Source organism: Carcharodon carcharias, chromosome 11 (assembly GCF_017639515.1).
Source record: "Carcharodon carcharias isolate sCarCar2 chromosome 11, sCarCar2.pri, whole genome shotgun sequence".
In the NCBI taxonomy this organism is placed as follows: Eukaryota; Metazoa; Chordata; class Chondrichthyes; order Lamniformes; family Lamnidae; genus Carcharodon; species Carcharodon carcharias.
Window position 1 is genome coordinate 153,560,896 of NC_054477.1, and position 17,463 is coordinate 153,578,358.

Sequence of the window (17,463 nt, forward strand, 5' to 3'; positions counted from 1 at the left end):
GATGCCTGATCAGGAGCTGTATTGAACCATGCTAACTGATCAGCCAGTATAAATATCCGAGTGCAGGTATCAAGCTTACAGTGGGTTGGAAAGCCTTTGACTTCTAAGCCGATAGACCAGAAGCCTTGGCAACGATCTTGTGCCTCTCCTAGGAAGTCTGAAGTGGTGTAAATTCTGGGAGTCCTGTAAGATGCAGTAATTCTTGTGGAGGTGTCCTGTTCTCCCACACCTGAAGCACTCTGCATCCCCTGCTGGGTATTCTTGGCACTTGTGTTATCTTTTGGTGTCACAATGCAAACCCTTCAAGATGGCGGCAGCACAGGATCCCACCTTTTTGACCAGTTTGGCAGGCTTTGGGGTGGGTGGGGCCACTGTATTCAGGCCTAACGGATGAGTGGCCTTTGCTGGCACCGCGGTGTGTCATGGGGCAATAGGCCAAGTTTGTATACTTGGGTCAGCCAGAGTAGAGCCATGAAATGTTCAAGTGAAAACATGATCACCTTTTGCTGGCTGCTGTTGGCGAGGACTATCTACTAGTCACGAAGCAGTAAGAAGCAATTCCAGCACTTCCCATGGTCTGTGAGACCTGAGGTTGTAGCGTGTGTGCCTTGCAGCAGTATCCCAAGATGAAGTATTGAAGGTTTTTAATGCAGAGTCAAAATCTGCAGAGGTCTCCTCAAGCCTCTCAATGCTAAGGATGTGGTCAGCTGTGGGCCCCATGAAGTAGAGGAACAAACTGACCTATGGTAGCTGTGTTTTTGTAAGGATACCCGAGGCTCCTTGGTACTTCAAGAAATTATTGTGCCACGTCTTCCAACTCCGGGCTCTGTACGGGTACTCGAGACTTTCAAACGGGCAGGAAAGGGGCAGTGGTTGCTTGTCCAGTGCCACTATCGCTACCCTTGTTCAGTTAGCCTGTTGCTTATGCGCACTTGCAGGATGTTGGTCTAACCAGGGATCGTTGCCATCATGGCCTAATATGGCACAAACTCTTGCTTAAATTGCCTACGCCACCACTACTAACATGTTTGATGGGCATGCAAGGCTTTGTATCTTGTGAAGAGGGACTGTGGCCAGACCCAGAAATTTACTTAAAATTATTTTATTTTGTCATGAAACTAATATTTTTTTCGTTATATTATTGTGGTTTAATGTAAAGTAGGTTAATGGGTGTGAGTGTGGATAGGTTTGTCTGTATGATTTAATTGAATTAGAGCCAGATAGACTGCAAGCTTGAAATTATCAAAAGAAGTTAGGGGTAAAAGGCATTTGAAATGCTAATGATTAAATATGATTGCAGGCTTGGCATGCAGGGTGTGAAGAAAATTTGCATTTTTAGATAAGTGAAGAGTTGTTTGAGTTTCAAAGAGATGATGGGATGTTTACAACAAGCAAGATAAGCAAGGCCAAGCTGTATGTTTACTTTTCCCAAAGGTACTGACCATATTGATAACATAAAAATTTTATACTATGGGAAAAATAAATTTCCAAAGATATATAGAACAATTGAATTTACAGATTAAAAAGAGAGAACCATATAAAGAGAATGGGAGGCTATGTAAGATCTAAGAGGACCATGTAAAACAATCTTGGGGAAGGCTCCAGCCACTTTTGTAGAAGTCTGCTGTGTCCAGTAACCAAAGGTGGAGGAAAGCCTTTGGAATTCCACTGTCAAGTGGGTGCTGTGGTAAACTTGCTGGCTTAATTATTTAAATTTAAAATCTATTTTGGACTGCTGCCTTAAAGAGGATGCATAGCTGGGAGTCAGGTTAATTAGGAATTTTGGGATTTGTTATAGTATTAAGTAACTGTAATTGTATGTACGTACTTAAAATCTTTTATTTTATTAAGAAATGTTTTAATTTAGTTTTAAAATTTCTAAAGGTGTCAGTGGACACAATACTTCTGAATTCTCTTCTGAGATCTTCTCGTAATAAATACAAATTTCAAAACCGCTGTGAGAGTGTGGCCAAGTTTCCTTTGTGGATTTGGTGTGCCTGGCACTCATTACCTGCCACATCATAACTTTCACACTATGTACAAGGTGGGTTACTGAGTAGGCACATCTCCTCTGTACCTTTATATTTTTGTGTTGGACTATCAGTGGGCAGATGTTAACCAAAATATACATGAAGCTGTGTCCCAATGCGAGCTACATGCTAAATGTTAATTATATTCTCTTCTAAGAACAATAAAGAAAGTAATTGACAAATGGCTGTCAGAATACTAAATATAATTTGAAGGCTCATCATTTACCTATCCCTGCCTGACCGCTATACAGAATCTCCAACACATGACTGCTGATGTCACAGATACATCCTTGTCTACATTGCCCTATAGCTAAGCTATTGTATTAAGCCATTACACTACATTTACAACACGTTTCTCTCTCCACAGATGCTGCCTTGTCTGCTGAGAGTTTCTAACATTTTCCGTTTTTAGTTTACTCTGGGGTCTTGCTAGAAAAGTGTACCCATAGTATTGGACTGGGAGTAACCATGAGTAGTCTACAGCTAAAAGTATAGTCCTTATTGTTTTTTAAAGCATAGGAATATGTGAATGATGAGCCTTCAAATTATTTTTAGTATTCTGACAGCCTTTTGTCAATTACTTTCTTTATTGTTCTTGGAAGAGAATATAATTAACATTTAGCATGTAACTCACATTGGGAATCAGCTTCATGTGCATTTTGGTTAACATTTGTCCACTGATATTCCAACACAAAAATATACAGGTACAGAGGCTCATACCTAGAGTTGAGCAAAGTGTGATGGCTGCAGCCTTTGCTTCCCAAAAGAAGCCATCTCAGGCCTATGTCATATGTCGTAAGCAAAGGTTGTAGAATAGCACAATACCAATGAATACAATCACGATCCAGCACACTTCTTTACAGCTCATTCTCTAACTCCCCTCGGGAGAATACCTTTGTTAGGTACTTGTGATCAAGGCAAAGGTTAAATGCTGACGTGTGCTCTGAAGTATTGGCAGATCCAGATGGAACGGGATCTTCTGGCCCATCTTGACGATGGAGAGGCAAGGAAGGTTAGAATGAGTTGCTGAGGGATTTGGTCCACTCATGGCATTGACAATGGAAGGAGTGACATTAGAGATTCAGGACCTGGTTTTCTGATGGGTGCAGTTGGAAAAAAAGGCAGAAGCTCATGACGTAGCTATAGCTGGCATCTACCCTCCACTTCCCCATTTCTGACACTGTCAGCCCTCACCATGGAATAGCAGAGTTAAGAGGTCAAAGGTTTCCAAGCCACCACCTGTCTCAGCTCTCACTCTCTTTTGTTATGAACTCTCTTGCTCTTGAAGAGATGTGAAAAGTGGAAAATATGTTTACTTGACATCACATGACAGAGATTTGAAGAAATGTGTCTTGGTGTAAACCAATTTGATTTATCAATCGTTATCTCACCTCCACTTTTAAGTCCCTCGTTGCCAAGAATCTGTATTCCCTTCCTTCTTGATTGTTCGGCACCTAGTGTGTTTGTCATCTTCACCCCATCAAGGTGAAGAGGCACAAACTTGAGCATAGCTGAACTCACATCAGCATCTGTCACCGCATCAAGTTAGATCACATTAAATTCTTTTAGGCCTCACACTCCTCTGCCAAAACTCTCTCTGGATCATCCTGTGCTGGACAGATAACCTGGCCTTTTTGTTCCAATATAAATTTTCTCCTTGAAATCCTCTTCCCTTTTACCTCCTGTCCTCACCTCCGACAAGAAACCAGAGGAGCTCCTAGATTATTTTGTCACAAGGATTAAAATCACCCATTCAACTGCCTCTCCTTTGCCTCAGGAGTAACAATTCAAACCACCCACACACCTCCGGCTGCTCGAGCCCTCTTTCCAACATGGTCCCTCTGACCTCATTCTTGTCTCTGGGTCCTGCATACTACTCATTTCATTCCCAATTTTACTTCTTGATCTTCAGCCTTGTTGACATCTTGAATGCCCCCTCTCCCTTTCCAATCTGCTATCATCACTCATACAAGAAAACCCAATCCCATCCTTTGTCCCCTTATACATCTCCAATTTCACTTTTCACCTCAGAGTGTTGAAAAATGTTTTTGCCTCTAACACCTGGAGTTTAACCGTACCAAAACAATCCTAACCAATGTCACAAATAAGATCCTCCCTGACGGTGAACATGGTGCATTATCCCTTCTTGTTCTCCTCTACCTCTTTGCAACCGCTGACATGTTCCTTCAGATGTCTAATTCTCATGCTTTGGAATTTGATCCCTAAACCCCTCCAACTCCTTCCCTTAATCTAAGACCCTCATCTGAACTCACCTCCCCAAGTAAGCTGATGCCTGTTTCCTTGGTTGGGCATCCATTTATTTAATTGCACCTCTGTGAACTGCCTTGGGACATCCTTACACATTAAAGCTGCAATAAGTATAATGATACGTGTCTAGATCCTGTCTGAGACATTTAGTGAAATGAATGTGTGTAAGACTGTGATTTAAAGACCCCTTGCTAGGAGTGTAAAGAGATATATACTGCATCCTGGATATTAATAATAAGCAATTTGGGCACTTTAACACTATTTGAGAGAAAGTCATTCTAGGCAGTAGGCATGTTTAATACTGTGCTTGACCTGATAAGGTGACTACAATTTGTCGGCATTGTATGGCTGGCTACAAGTATTATTTTTCCAGTTTGCTGTCATCACTTATCCCCAAAGGAGCCTTAGGTGAATATTTCTTTGTTAAATCACCTCCTGCCAGAACATCTGCTTTTTGCACGAGTTTCACTTGAGTCACTTTGAGGGTAATCCATGTGTCCTTTCACAAGCTGTGTTAGCCACTCCATTTTACTTGCGTTCTCCCTTACCTTTGTTCAGGCATTAATGTTGGGTACACATTTTTCTTTGTGTTTGTCAGCCATTGCTATGTTTCAACACTTACCTTTGCTCTGCAGATGTCTTTTCAGCCACCTTTTCAAAGGACATCTTAAAGAAACATGGGAAATATGAGCAGGAGCAGGCCATTTGGCACTCAAGCTTGTTTCTCCATTCAGCTAGATCATTGCTGATCTTCTACCTCTATGCCAGAGGTAGCTACCTTTAGCTGTCAATCAATATGTTGACCTGCTGGGAAAATGTGGAAAGTGAAGGCACCCACATTTTCCCTGCAGCTGCTCAAACAAGGCAAATGCAATCACTTAGTATAGGCATCTCAATTTCTCATTCCAACATCTTTCTATAACTTTTACCAATCTTCTTTAGGTAGACTAAAAGCAAATGTTCCTCTGCAATCATCTGTATCTAGCTGTTAACTTCTGAGCTATTACAGTTAGAATTAGTGTTAGGAACTAGAGATAGTTTTACGTAAGTTATATTTGTATTGGTAGGTGTTAGGAACAAGCTATAGCTTTAAGTTTAAGTTTAATTCATATTTTTTTATTTGTGTGTTAGAAAGGTGAAGTCTCAATCTTTGGTTTCATTTTAGAGTGGAGACAGCAAGTCTGTGTGTTTGTTGTATACCTGCATTTTAATGAGGTTTTACCACCCTTGAAGTGGTTTAGGAAAGTTAAGGCAAAGTAGGAAAAACTGTGCTGTTGCCTAGCAACAAGAGACCTACAGAGATAGAGAGAGAAAAACAGGAAAGCAGTTTGAGGTCAGTTGGTCTATGGATATCTGTTATGGTGTGACAGATGATGTGTGCCTGGTGGATCAAATCCACGAGGGAAACTTGATCCTGCTATCACAATAGTTTTGCAATTTGTATTTATTTCGAGATACGTGCATTGAATTCAGAAGCAATAAATTCACCAAGACCTTCAGAGAGTTTTTAAAAACTAGATTAAAATATTTCTTAACAAAAGAAAATATGTCAAACACATACATATAATTCCAGTTATTTAATACTATAGTACGTATTAAAATTTCTACCTAACCCTACTGCCAATACCCCCTTAGAGTCATAGTCATAGAGGTCTACAGCACAGAAAAAGGCCCTTTGGCTCGTCGAGTCTGCCCTTGTAAGGCAACAGTCAAAAAATAGATTTTAAAGTTAGAAAACCAGGCCAGCACAATTGTCACTGTTAAGGGCTGGATGCAGCAGACTCATGCAAACGTACTGGAGGTGTTTCTGAAGCTGCTTTGCAAGATTCTTCCAAATGTCACAGGGCCTCTCTCAATATAGCCTTTCATTCTCCCTTATAGCCATTTTGTCTCCTTTTAATCTGTAAATTCCATTGTTCCATATGTCTTTGAAAATGTAATTCCCCATAATATAAAACTTTTCATGGTGCTCATATGATCAGTAACTTTTGGTAAAAATAAGCACAATGCTTGGCCTAGCTTCTCTGACTAGGTGTAACATCCTACGATCTCTTTGAAATTCAAACTGCCCTAATTTATCTATAAATGCAAATTCTCCTCACACCTTACATTCTCAGACTTCAGCCATGTTTACGTACTTAGCATTTCCAACTTAGCTTTTTTTGATGAGTTAAAGCTTCCAAGACTAGTTGTCTCCAATTCAATTAAATCATACACACACACACAAACACACACACACACACACACACACACATACACACACACACACACAAACCATCCAAACCCAACTACTAACCTACTTTTACCATAAATCACAATAATATTATAAGAATTATTACACTTTTGTGACGATACCACAGGCTGATGAAGCTGGACAGGAGACGGAGCTGCAGAGAGCAGGTAGCCCAAAAGAACAGAAGCAAGTCCCAGACATTAGGGAGTGGGGACAAAAATAAATCCCAGGGATGACATTTAAGTTATGGAATAAGAACAGGAATCAGAAACACATCTTGTTCAGTGGATGTGAAAGCAAGGAGCAGAAGGAAAGGCTCCAAATTACAGAAAGAAAGCTGCAGGAAGCAAACTTAAAGCAAAATAAGCTTGCGAGAAGCCAGGAGATCTGAGGAAACAGCCAAAGGTCAGTGACTCCTTACTATGGGCCTGTGATACAGTGGTGTTCTATTGGCATGGTTAAGTATCAGATAGTGCATGGAAGGCGAGGCTTGAATGCACATGGTGATCCAGGGGAGAAGAACTTCAGAGAGAGAGGTTGAAACCCTGGAGGTGGGTCCTTGTTAAAGACATCCAAGCGAAAGCATAGTTTGGGAGAAAATTCCGACATGAGTATTTCTATAGTGGAAATTGGAAACCCTTATGTGAAAGATAGAACTTAGTAAACAGTTTGGCTCACAGTGGACAGGGATGGGCATTAATGAGAAATCCATAACATCTGCTTTGAGTGGGCATCTGTCATTTGGTTTCAGGCTGTGGTGTATCCAACCACAAGTCACCTATTGGTTTACATGAACTGTATACTTACTGTGAACATTAGAGTATAAGATAGATTTGGTAACTTGTGCTATCCTTACAAATCTGTGTACATCTGTAAAGGTATGGTTGTGGGTGAGGGAGTAGTGTAAAATAGTTCATCTTTTTCTTGTTTAATAAATGTTTTATTCTTTTGTTAAAAGTTCATTCGCAGACTCCTGTGACTCTTCAGTGGTCGCCCTCCAAGTTTCAAAACAAAAAATAAAAGTTAGGATCTATCAAGCAAGAGTCCACCCAGGGATCAGAGTTGTCCAGTAGTAACATCAGCTGGGATCATAACATCAGCTAGAGGACTGTTAGTAATGTGTCTTCAGGAAGTCTTGACTTACATGTTCCAGTTTATTGTATTTGTCAATGCCTTTCCTTCTATCCTAAATCAAAGGTAGGAGGTCCTGTGGCACAATGGGCAGTAACACTGCCTCTGAGCCAGAAGGTCTGTTCCACTCCAGGACATGATGGCTGAGGAAGGTGTCTTCATAACGCAGTCAAACAGGTTGATATCAACCTGCAAATCCTTCCAACAGGCGCTAAGGACAGGTAGTAATATTGCAAAAGATTCCTGGCCAACATGTAATGGAATGAAAATTGGAGCCTCTACCATCACTAGCAATAGCTCTGGACTACAACATGCATGTAAAAGTATATGTTGCCACAGCAACTGGGACTCTTTGGGTGCCTGGTTGACTCAGTTGGCTGGATGACTGGTGTGGATCAAATTGGCGTCAACAGCACAGGGTTCAATCCCCATTCCAGCTGGGGTGGATTTGGGACCTGCCTCCTCGCTATAAATGTGGTGGAGGTCAAGGTGCTGTGGGTCAGACCTGCCTTTGGGCAGAGAACTCAAGAAGATATCAAGGGGGTTTCTTTTTCCTTTTCTTACTTCAACATCTCTCTGAATTAAAGAGGCACATGACTCTTAGAAGCTAAGATGTGGAAGAACCATTTATCTCCTTTTGGACTTCACTTTGTTAGTTTTGTCCTGATATTCAAGTTAGATATGTTCTCAAGAAAATGAGAGATTTAGTGGATTAAAATTTTAAGATTTTTCTTCTGTGGTGGAGGCACTATCATTGCTGAGGTATAACTGAATTTTGAAATGTTGGAATTGTCCATGGGTTCAGATGTAGAATGTATAGGATTTAAAACAAAAACAGAATTACCTGGAAAAACTCAGCAGGTCTGGCAGCATCGGCGGAGAAGAAGAGTTGACGTTTCGAGTCCTCATGACCCTTCCACAGAACGATCAAGAGGACTCGAAACGTCAACTCTTTTCTTCTCCACCGATGCTGCCAGACTTGCTGAGTTTTTCCAGGTAATTCTGTTTTTGTTTTGGATTTCTAGCATCCGCAGTTTTTTTGTTGTTATATATGTATAGGATTTATTTGGGTTACCTATTGTGTCCAAAGACTGGGAGTGACAGCTAATTAAACTCAACTTCTTCCACTTTGTGACTAGATGTTAGATGGAAATCTATAGCTATAGAGAGGTCAATTTAAAAGTATCATTGATCTTGACAAAACCATCTATTCAGACTCCCCTTCCCTCTGTGCTAGAGCAGAAAATACATTAAGTGGCAGTGTAAGGATTCAGTACGAAAATTATAACTTAATAATACAAATTAGGAATATAGGACTTAGTAGCAGGAGTTGGCCACGTGGATCTTTGAACCTGCCACCTTAATCCCTCACCCACTTACCTAACACACTTACCTTTTCTCCTGTTAGAAGTGGCTAGGATCTTTAAACTTAATGGTTTAGTGCCATAAAAAGAGGGCAAGGCTTCATTTCCCCCGATGCTGCTACACAATAGAGAAGAGACTCCAGGAGCTACTCCCTGCACATTTTTCAGCAGGCATGGGCAGGAATTCCAGGTATGAAATGTGCAGCTCCAGGCTGAGGTAAATAAAAAGGAGCGGAGTGCCAGTCCGACAGTGATTGCCACTCCACAGACGATCCGACCCATTGTAATGTGAATTTGTTAATTGGTAAAGGGTGAAGTTGAAAGTATCAAGTTCTGAATATCATTTCCACATTTTCAGATTTTCGATAGCCTAAATTATCACTAAGTGCATTGGCGCCCTGTCCTAGTACTATGAATTAAAACATTGCGGTATTTTATTGAATCAACATAATTGGGGGTAATTGTAACATTTTGGATGGTAGTGTAAAACAGCCAAAAGAAGTTTGGACAATGGAAATTAAAATTGGAAGAGTTGCAGAACCATTCTGAATCTTAATAAAGGAAACTACGATGGTATGAGGCACGAGTTGGCCATGATGGATTGGGAAACATTACTTAAAGGGATGACGGTGGTTAGGCAATGGCAAACATTCATAGAATGCTTGGGTGAACTGCAACAATTGTTTATTCCTGTCTGGCGCAAAAGTAAAACAGGAAAGGTGGCCGAACCATGGCTTACAAGGGAAATAGAAAAAGTATTAGATCCAAGGAAGAGATATACAAATCGGCTAGAAAAAACAACAGACCTGAGGATTGGGAGCAGTTTAGAATTCACCAAAGGAGGACCAAGGGATTGATTAAGAAGGGGAAAATAGAGTACGAGAGTAAGTTTGCGGGGAACATACAAACTGACTAAAAGTTTCTATTGGTATGTGAAGTGAAAAAGATTGGTGAATACAAATGTAGGTCCCCCACAGTCAGAAACAGGGGAATTTAAAATGGGGAACAAAGAAATGGCTGACCAACTAAATACATATTTTGGTTCTGTCTTCACAAAGGAGGGCACTAATAACATACCAGAAATGTTGGGGAACACAGGGTTTAGTGAGAGCGAGGAACTGAAAGAAATCAGTAATTAGTATGGAAATGATGTTGGGGAAATTAATGGGATTAACGGCCGATAAATCCCCAGGGCCTGATAATCTACACCCCAGAGTACTTAAGGAAGTGGCCCTAGAAATAGTGGATGCATTGGTGGTCATCTTCCGAGATTCTATAGTTTCTGGAACAATAGGATTGGAGGGTAGCTAATGTAACTCCACTATTTAAAAAGGGAAGTAGAGAGAAAACAGGGAATTATAGACCAGCCAGCCTGACGTCAGTAGTGGGGAAAATTCTAGAATCCATTATAAAAAATTTAATAGCTGAGCACATGGAAAACAGTGGGAGAATGGGACAGAGTCAGCATGGATTTACGAAAGGGAAATCATGCTTGACAAATCTACTGGAATTTTTCGAGAATGTAACTAGTAGAGTTGATGAGGGGCAGCCAGTGGATGTAGTTTATATGGACTTTCAGAAGGTTTTCCGACATAAGAGATTGGTATGTAAAATTAAAGCACATGGGATTGGTGGTAGTGTATTGAGATGGATAGAAAACTGGTTGGCAGACAGGAAACAAAGAATAGGAATAAACGGGTCTTTTTCCGAATGGCAGGCAGTGACTAGTGGGGAACCGCAGGGATAGGTGCTGGGACCCCAGCTATTCACAATATATATTAATGATTTAGATGAGGGAAATAAATGTAATATTTCCAAATTTGCAGATGACACAAAGCTGGGTGGGAGGGTGAGCTGTGAGGAGGATGCAGAAATGCTTCAGTATGATTTGGACAAGCTGAGTGAGTGGGGAAATGCATGGCAGATGCAGTATAATGTGGATAAATGTGAGTTTATCCAATTTGGTAGCAAAAACAGGAAGACAGATTATTATCTGAATGGCTATAAATTGAGAGAGGAATGTGCAACGAGACCTGAGTGTCCTTGTACACCAGTTGCTGAAGGTAAGCATGCAGGTGCAGCAGGTGGTCACGAAGGCAAATGGTATGTTGGCCTTCATAACCAGAGGATTCAAGTACAGGAACAGGGATGTCTTGCTGTAATTGTACAGGGCCTTGGTGAGTCCACACCTGGAATAGTGTGTGCAGTTTTGGCCTCCTTATCTGAGGAAGGATGTACTCGCTATAGAGAGAATGCAGTGAAAGTTTACCAGACTGATTCCTGGGATAGCAGGACTGACATATGAGGAGAGATTGAGTTGGTTAGGATTATATTCACTGGAGTTCAGAAGAATGAGGGGGGATCTCATAGAAACCTATAAAATTCTAAGAGGATTAGACAGGGTAGATGCAGGAAGAATGTTCCCGATGGTGAGGGAGTCCAGAACCAGGGGTGACTGTCTGAGGATACGGGGTAGACCATTTAGGACAGAGGTGAGGAAAAATTTCTTCACCCAGACAATGGTGAGCCTGTGGAATTCATTACCACAGAAAGCAGTTGAAGCCAAAACATTGTATGTTTTCAAGAAGGAGTTGGATATAACTCTTGGGGCGAAAGGGATCAAAGGATATGGGGAGAAAGTGGGAGCAGGCTATTAACTTGGATGATCAGCCATGACCTTAATGAATGGTGGAGCAGGCTCGAGGGGCTGAATGGCCTACTCCTGCTCCTAGTTTCTGTTTATGTTTCTGTGTATTCACTGATCTGATAATGTCCATTTTACCTTTAGATGAATAGTTAAAATGACCCCATGTTATGCTTTTTGTTGGTTGTTTGTCTTAGTTTATGTAAAAACACGAATGTTACTTCCAGGATTTTAATTTTTGCACGTGAAAAGGGGAACCATTATTTCTCATTACCCAAACACATGAATTAAATATGATTTGGTACATAATGTAATAAATGGCAATTTTAATAGCTATACTTTCCCTTAATGACCAGCCAAGTTATTCCTTGATAACCATTTAAATTACCCAAAAATAGATCCCCTTTGAAAAACTGTCATGGTACAATAGGGCAGTTATGCCTTTAGGTTTATTTTTAATGTAATGAATTCCTACTGTCAACTCTTCACAGCTAATTAAAAAGCACTAATTTAATTAGATCCCTTGTGGTGCTTCTCTTTACAGACTTGTTCTTAGTGCTGTCTCAGACTACTTTGCTGCTATGTTTACCAGTGATGTTTGTGAAGCTAAACAAGAGGAAATCAAAATGGAGGGCATAGACCCTGGTGCACTCTGGGATCTTGTTCAATTTGCTTACACAGGTAAGCTAGAGTGAAGTGTTATTTATATACAATCAATTCTTTACATAGTGTAAAGATTAGAATGTATGTGATAATAAGAGAAGACACCTTTGAGCTCAGAACTGAAATTCATGTGCATTAATCAACAATTGGCACATTGCTTGTTCATAATTGTTCAACGTTTTTCATATAGTATCAAAAATAATACTTTTAATGGCTTTAATATTAAATATGTGATGCTAAAGACAAGTGTGTTAACATCTTCCGCCTTGCTCATGAATTAAGATAAATGTAATCGTTATACAATGTTTGAATATTCATCCCAGATTCTAACTATTTTAAAAGTTAATATTGTCGCTTGTGGTATAAAGGGTTAAAATAAGTTTATGCTGGGTCCGGGGGGGGCGAACACAAGCTGCAAAATCAGTCCCGTTACGCTATCGGGGTGCAACCGGTGTGCTGGAGAAAGTCACATCTCAAGAGTCAATGCACGAGTGTTCACTGGGGATTCTGACACTCTAGAGCAACTGTCAGACGGAGGTGGGGGCGATGTTAGTGAGGGGGTCGAGGTTGTAAAGAAGATGAAGAGTGGCTAGCAAAAAGGGCTGGTTAAGGGGATAAGATGAGAAGTGGCTGGCGGTGTGTCACAGCTTTAATATGGAGCCAGAGGGGGCACTACTGCTGTAAAAGTTTTTTTTTTTAAAGTGAACATTTTTTATGCAGCAGCCTCCAGCGGTCTCTTTACAGACTGTGCACCTAAGAAAACTTCTCACATGCAGCCAATCGCAAACGAATTTCCAAAGAGAGCGTGAAATAGGCTTTCCACCTTGATTTTATAGACAGTGGATCTAACACCTATTTCAGGCAGGCACCTTGGACTCTGGCAGGGCACTTGTTCCAATATGGTGTACATTGCAATATTTAAACCAGATGTATCATGTTAAATATGTCCATACAGCAGCAAAGTCCTGATGTCAGCAACAGCTTATTGGTAACAGGTATTTCACATCAGAACAGTGGGGGCTGCTGTGCAGGTAGATTACTTTAACACACCAGTGACTCAAGCACCTTTGAGTGTACAACCACTAAAGTTGATGAATGTTGCCTGCCAGCCCACTGGAGAACCCAACACCCGGGTGCAGAGATCTACCAGCAAGGCAGATTCAGCGTGGGCATGTAAGATGCCATATTAAACCCTTCAGTACCCTGAAGCAGATTCAATTTCCCCCTGTGGTGGGTATCCAAGGTGTGTGGTAAAACATTGTTAGAACTGGTGACATTTGCCATTTTAACTGGATACCTGAAGAGGGGCCCAGAATGAAAAAAAGAGTAAAAACTGGGAAATAAGAGGACTGGTCCGAACTGTTTTTTCCCTTCTTGGGGGGCCCCAAGGTCAATCCACAGGGATTTGCTTCCTACATTCCTATGCCCTCTACCAGAACATTATTCCCACAGCACACGTGTGCTTGTTATGATAGCCATTTCTCGTTGAATTTTCTTCTGGAACATCATGCACTGGCAGGGGTGGGCGTTGGGTATAAAAGCATGCAGAAAGTGCACTGGTCAATGAACAAACATCTCGTGAAGTGCACCATAAAAGCCGCCTGCTTCGCTTTAAATTCTGAATTCATCCATTTATGTAATAATACATGACATCTGTACTACAGTAATAGTATTCTTAAAGGAGAAAAATGCAGTAATTGTACTGGGAGAAAAGAAAACTAGCATCTATTGTGTTACTTAAATTGATTTTCGCATCTTCAGAAATTTCAGCTGAGCATGGATTCCCTTTTCTTTTTTATACCCATAACACTGTATCAAATTATTATGTATGTATTAAGATTGCACGGCAAATGTATCTGCATAGCAGTCCACAGAATAAGAGCCCCTTTGCAGAAATTGCAAATTCTGGAAATGTGATTATGTTATGCATAATTCATGAACTTTTCTTATAGAGGTGGAAATGCATATTTGTAGATGTTGAAACATTCTGGAGACTCATCCACAGCAACAAAAATAAAGTCACGGTGAAGTTGCTCTTCTGGTGGTATTTGCATTTAAACAATCCTGAAGTAACTAATTAACAGCTATGGATAAAGCTTTTTATGTCGCACTACGTCTTGTTAGATGTAATTTAGTCTGGCATTTCAAAGTGTATATTCAGCCTATAATTTACACTACATTTAAGTGTACTGGTTTTCAAGGATGCAACCAATTACCTTCCCTGTTTATCACTTTTATAGCTGGTTTTTGGCCTTGCGAGATACTGCGAGTGTCTCATCTGTTCAACAACTCAAAGTTAAATTGAGCTGCAAGAACAGTTAAGAAAGGATTTATTCAATGGGTGCCAAAGGTAGAAATCTGTACTGGTTTGATAAGAAGGAGAGCTTGCATTCAAGCACATGTGCCTTACAATAAAATCCAGGCGACGTCTTGGAAATTAAACTGCCCAACTATCGTTAAGCTTCCCATGCGCAAGCGTTACCTTTGGCAAAGTTAATTAAAACTTGGAAGCTACATGCTGAGAAAGTGATTCATTTAATCTCATGAAAAAAAATATTGCATGAAGCAGGAACTATTGCCTGTCGTTGTAAACAAGCAATTCTTTGTGTTATTGATCTATTTTTTTAACGACGAAGTGAATGTATCCAACCATATTGTACAAATTTTTGAATGACACCTGAATACTTGAGATTAAGAAATAGGAGCAGATGTAGACCACATGATCGTCCAAGCTTATTCCATCATTCAATAAGATCATGGCTGATCTTTTACCTCATGCCCATTTTCCTGTCATATCCTCACATTCCTTGGTTCTCTTACAATTCAAAAATCTATCAACCTCTGCCTTGAATATACTCAACAACTGAGCCTCCACATGCTTTCTGGGGTAGAGAATTCCAAAGGTTCACAATCCTCTGAGTGAAGAAATTCTTCCTCACCTTAGTCTAAAAGGACCAAACTCTTATCCTGAGACTACGACCCCTAGTTTTTGATATTCCAGCCACGGAGAACAGCCTCTCAGCATCTACATCTGCTTAAGCTTGTTCATCCTGGTTTGGTTTAGCATTGTGTTGCATTTTGATAAAATTGGAACCATTTGCTATTTGACCATTCAGTCCAATATTGATCCTGAATTCTAAATGGCTACTCACGATCCTTTTAAGCAAAGGACAAATTATTATTGTGAAAAGCAAAAATCAAATGGGGGATAATGTGCAATGTTATATTGCGAGGCTTAATGTTCTCAAACATGAGAGAGAAAAAGTTGTCAGCAAACGTATTTGTTCAGACAACCCATTATACATTACAATGGATGCTGCAGACTTAATCCTGAGGTTAGGGTATATACACAACAATGAAATCAATAAATCAGGAGAGGTAAAAGTATGTACTTTGGAATTTTTTCTTTTGCATTTGTGTCCATTTTCTTCCTTTTCACATTTCTTTCCCGCTTATGCTTTATGTGTTATGAGAGGGTTCAAAGGTCAGGATCCTAAGATTAAGTCAATCAAAGCTCTCACTCCCTTTGAAGGATTATTTTGCTGATATGATTACGACAAGATTGCAGGGATTTAGATCTCCCATTAATTATTCAGAAAAAGCCCTTCGGTTAACAGCACGAGGAAAGCTAAAAATTCTCTTGAGGAGCTACTGATCCTTTCTCAAAATTGTTTTCACAATTTAAACTGGAATAATGATGGGGAGAATTTTCCCCACGTCGGGCAGGCCGAGTGGGAGCGGGGGTGGGTGGGTGAGGACCCGACTGCCTCTCGCGATTGAGTCCCCGCCGCCACTTTATGCAGGTGGGCCAATTAAGGCCCGCCCAGCGTATTTTTCGGCTTCCGAGGATGGCAGGAGTGGGCGGGTGGCGGTGAGCGTGCACAGGCCACTAAATCCAACGGTGACCCGGTGGCCTGTTTAAATTAAGGCCTGGCAGCCTTTGCAAGGCAGCTCACAGCGGCCGGCAGAAGAGCTCAGCAGAGGGCTACTGTCCAATGAGCAAGTCCGGAGGGTAGGCCAGTGGGGCAGTGTGCCCCTCCTTTCTCTGACGATGCCTAGCTGCCCTCCTGGAGGGGGTGGCAGCACGTTGGGAGGTCCTGATTCCAAGGGACGGGAGGCAGAGGCCTCCCCACCTGACCAGGCGTGCGTGGGAGGAGGTGGCTGAGAGCGTGAGCTCCCGTGATGTGGTGCGGCGCACATGGGTCAGTGCCGTGAAAGATTCAACAACCTCCTACGCTCGAGAAGGGTGAGTACCATGTTGGCTCAGGGCACTCAATGCAGCCGTTACCCTTTCCCCGCAATCCCCGTCTCCCCACCCCCGCCGGCTCCCCCCAGCAACTCTGAGTACAGTCACGGCATTGAATCCCTCACGGCATGTATCCCTCGCTGGGTGGGCCAGCAGAGATTGCCCATGGCCAGTTCACCCTGAGAGGGTTGAGCTAGGATGGGTTCCGCACCTGCAGCATGTGTGACACTGACACCCAGAGTATAGAATGAGGATGAAAGTCGAGGATCTGCACCTAGGCAGACAGCCGGAACTGGGAGGTATGTCGAAGTCAGGGCGCTAATATGCTGGGATAGGAGCTTCCAGTTGGCAGGGCACCAAGCCATCTGCTGGTCTTTGTGTTCCACATGCTTGTGCCTCCTTGCTTAGCAAAGTAACACCTTGTGGTGCCACATGTGATAGAGGCAGCATTTGACCAATGGGGTGAGTCAGCCCTGGCTTGTTTGGGTGAGTGTGCGCCAGCTGCGGGGTGACGAAGAACTGGAGTCCTGCAGCGTCCCACTCTGGCTGGGTTGGCAGGGATGCGATGGGAATTCAGGTACAGGCTGGAATAATCAATGCTCTTCTCTCCTTTTCAGGAGAAGACTGCGCACAATCCCACAGAGCAGATGCAGACTGGCAGAGGCCGGGCCCAGTTGGTGATCCTGACACCTTTCAAGCAGGAGGCCAAGGATCTGGAGAGGCGCCATGTGCTCAGGTCCACTGGTGGCAGTGAGACTGGGGTGCCACAGGGAGGTATGTTTGGCAAGCACTCAGGTCAGCATATATGTTCCAGAAGCCATGGCACTGCTAAATGCTCCGTGATTGAAGTTTGCAACATGGGTTGACCATTAATTATGGAAGGA

The 17,463-nt window shown here is 41.8% G+C and overlaps 1 protein-coding gene and 1 pseudogene across 1 annotated transcript in view; one reads left to right on the forward strand and one right to left on the reverse strand.

Moving 5' to 3' along the window:
• LOC121283937 (kelch-like protein 1) overlaps positions 1-17,463 on the forward strand; it is a 301,576-nt gene that overhangs the window by 144,263 nt on the left and 139,850 nt on the right. Inside the window, exon 3 of the mRNA XM_041198734.1 lies at positions 12,215-12,351. Coding sequence (XP_041054668.1) covers positions 12,215-12,351 — 137 coding nt within the window. The remainder of the gene's footprint in view (positions 1-12,214; positions 12,352-17,463) is intronic.
• LOC121284511 lies at positions 13,276-13,509 on the reverse strand (annotated as a pseudogene).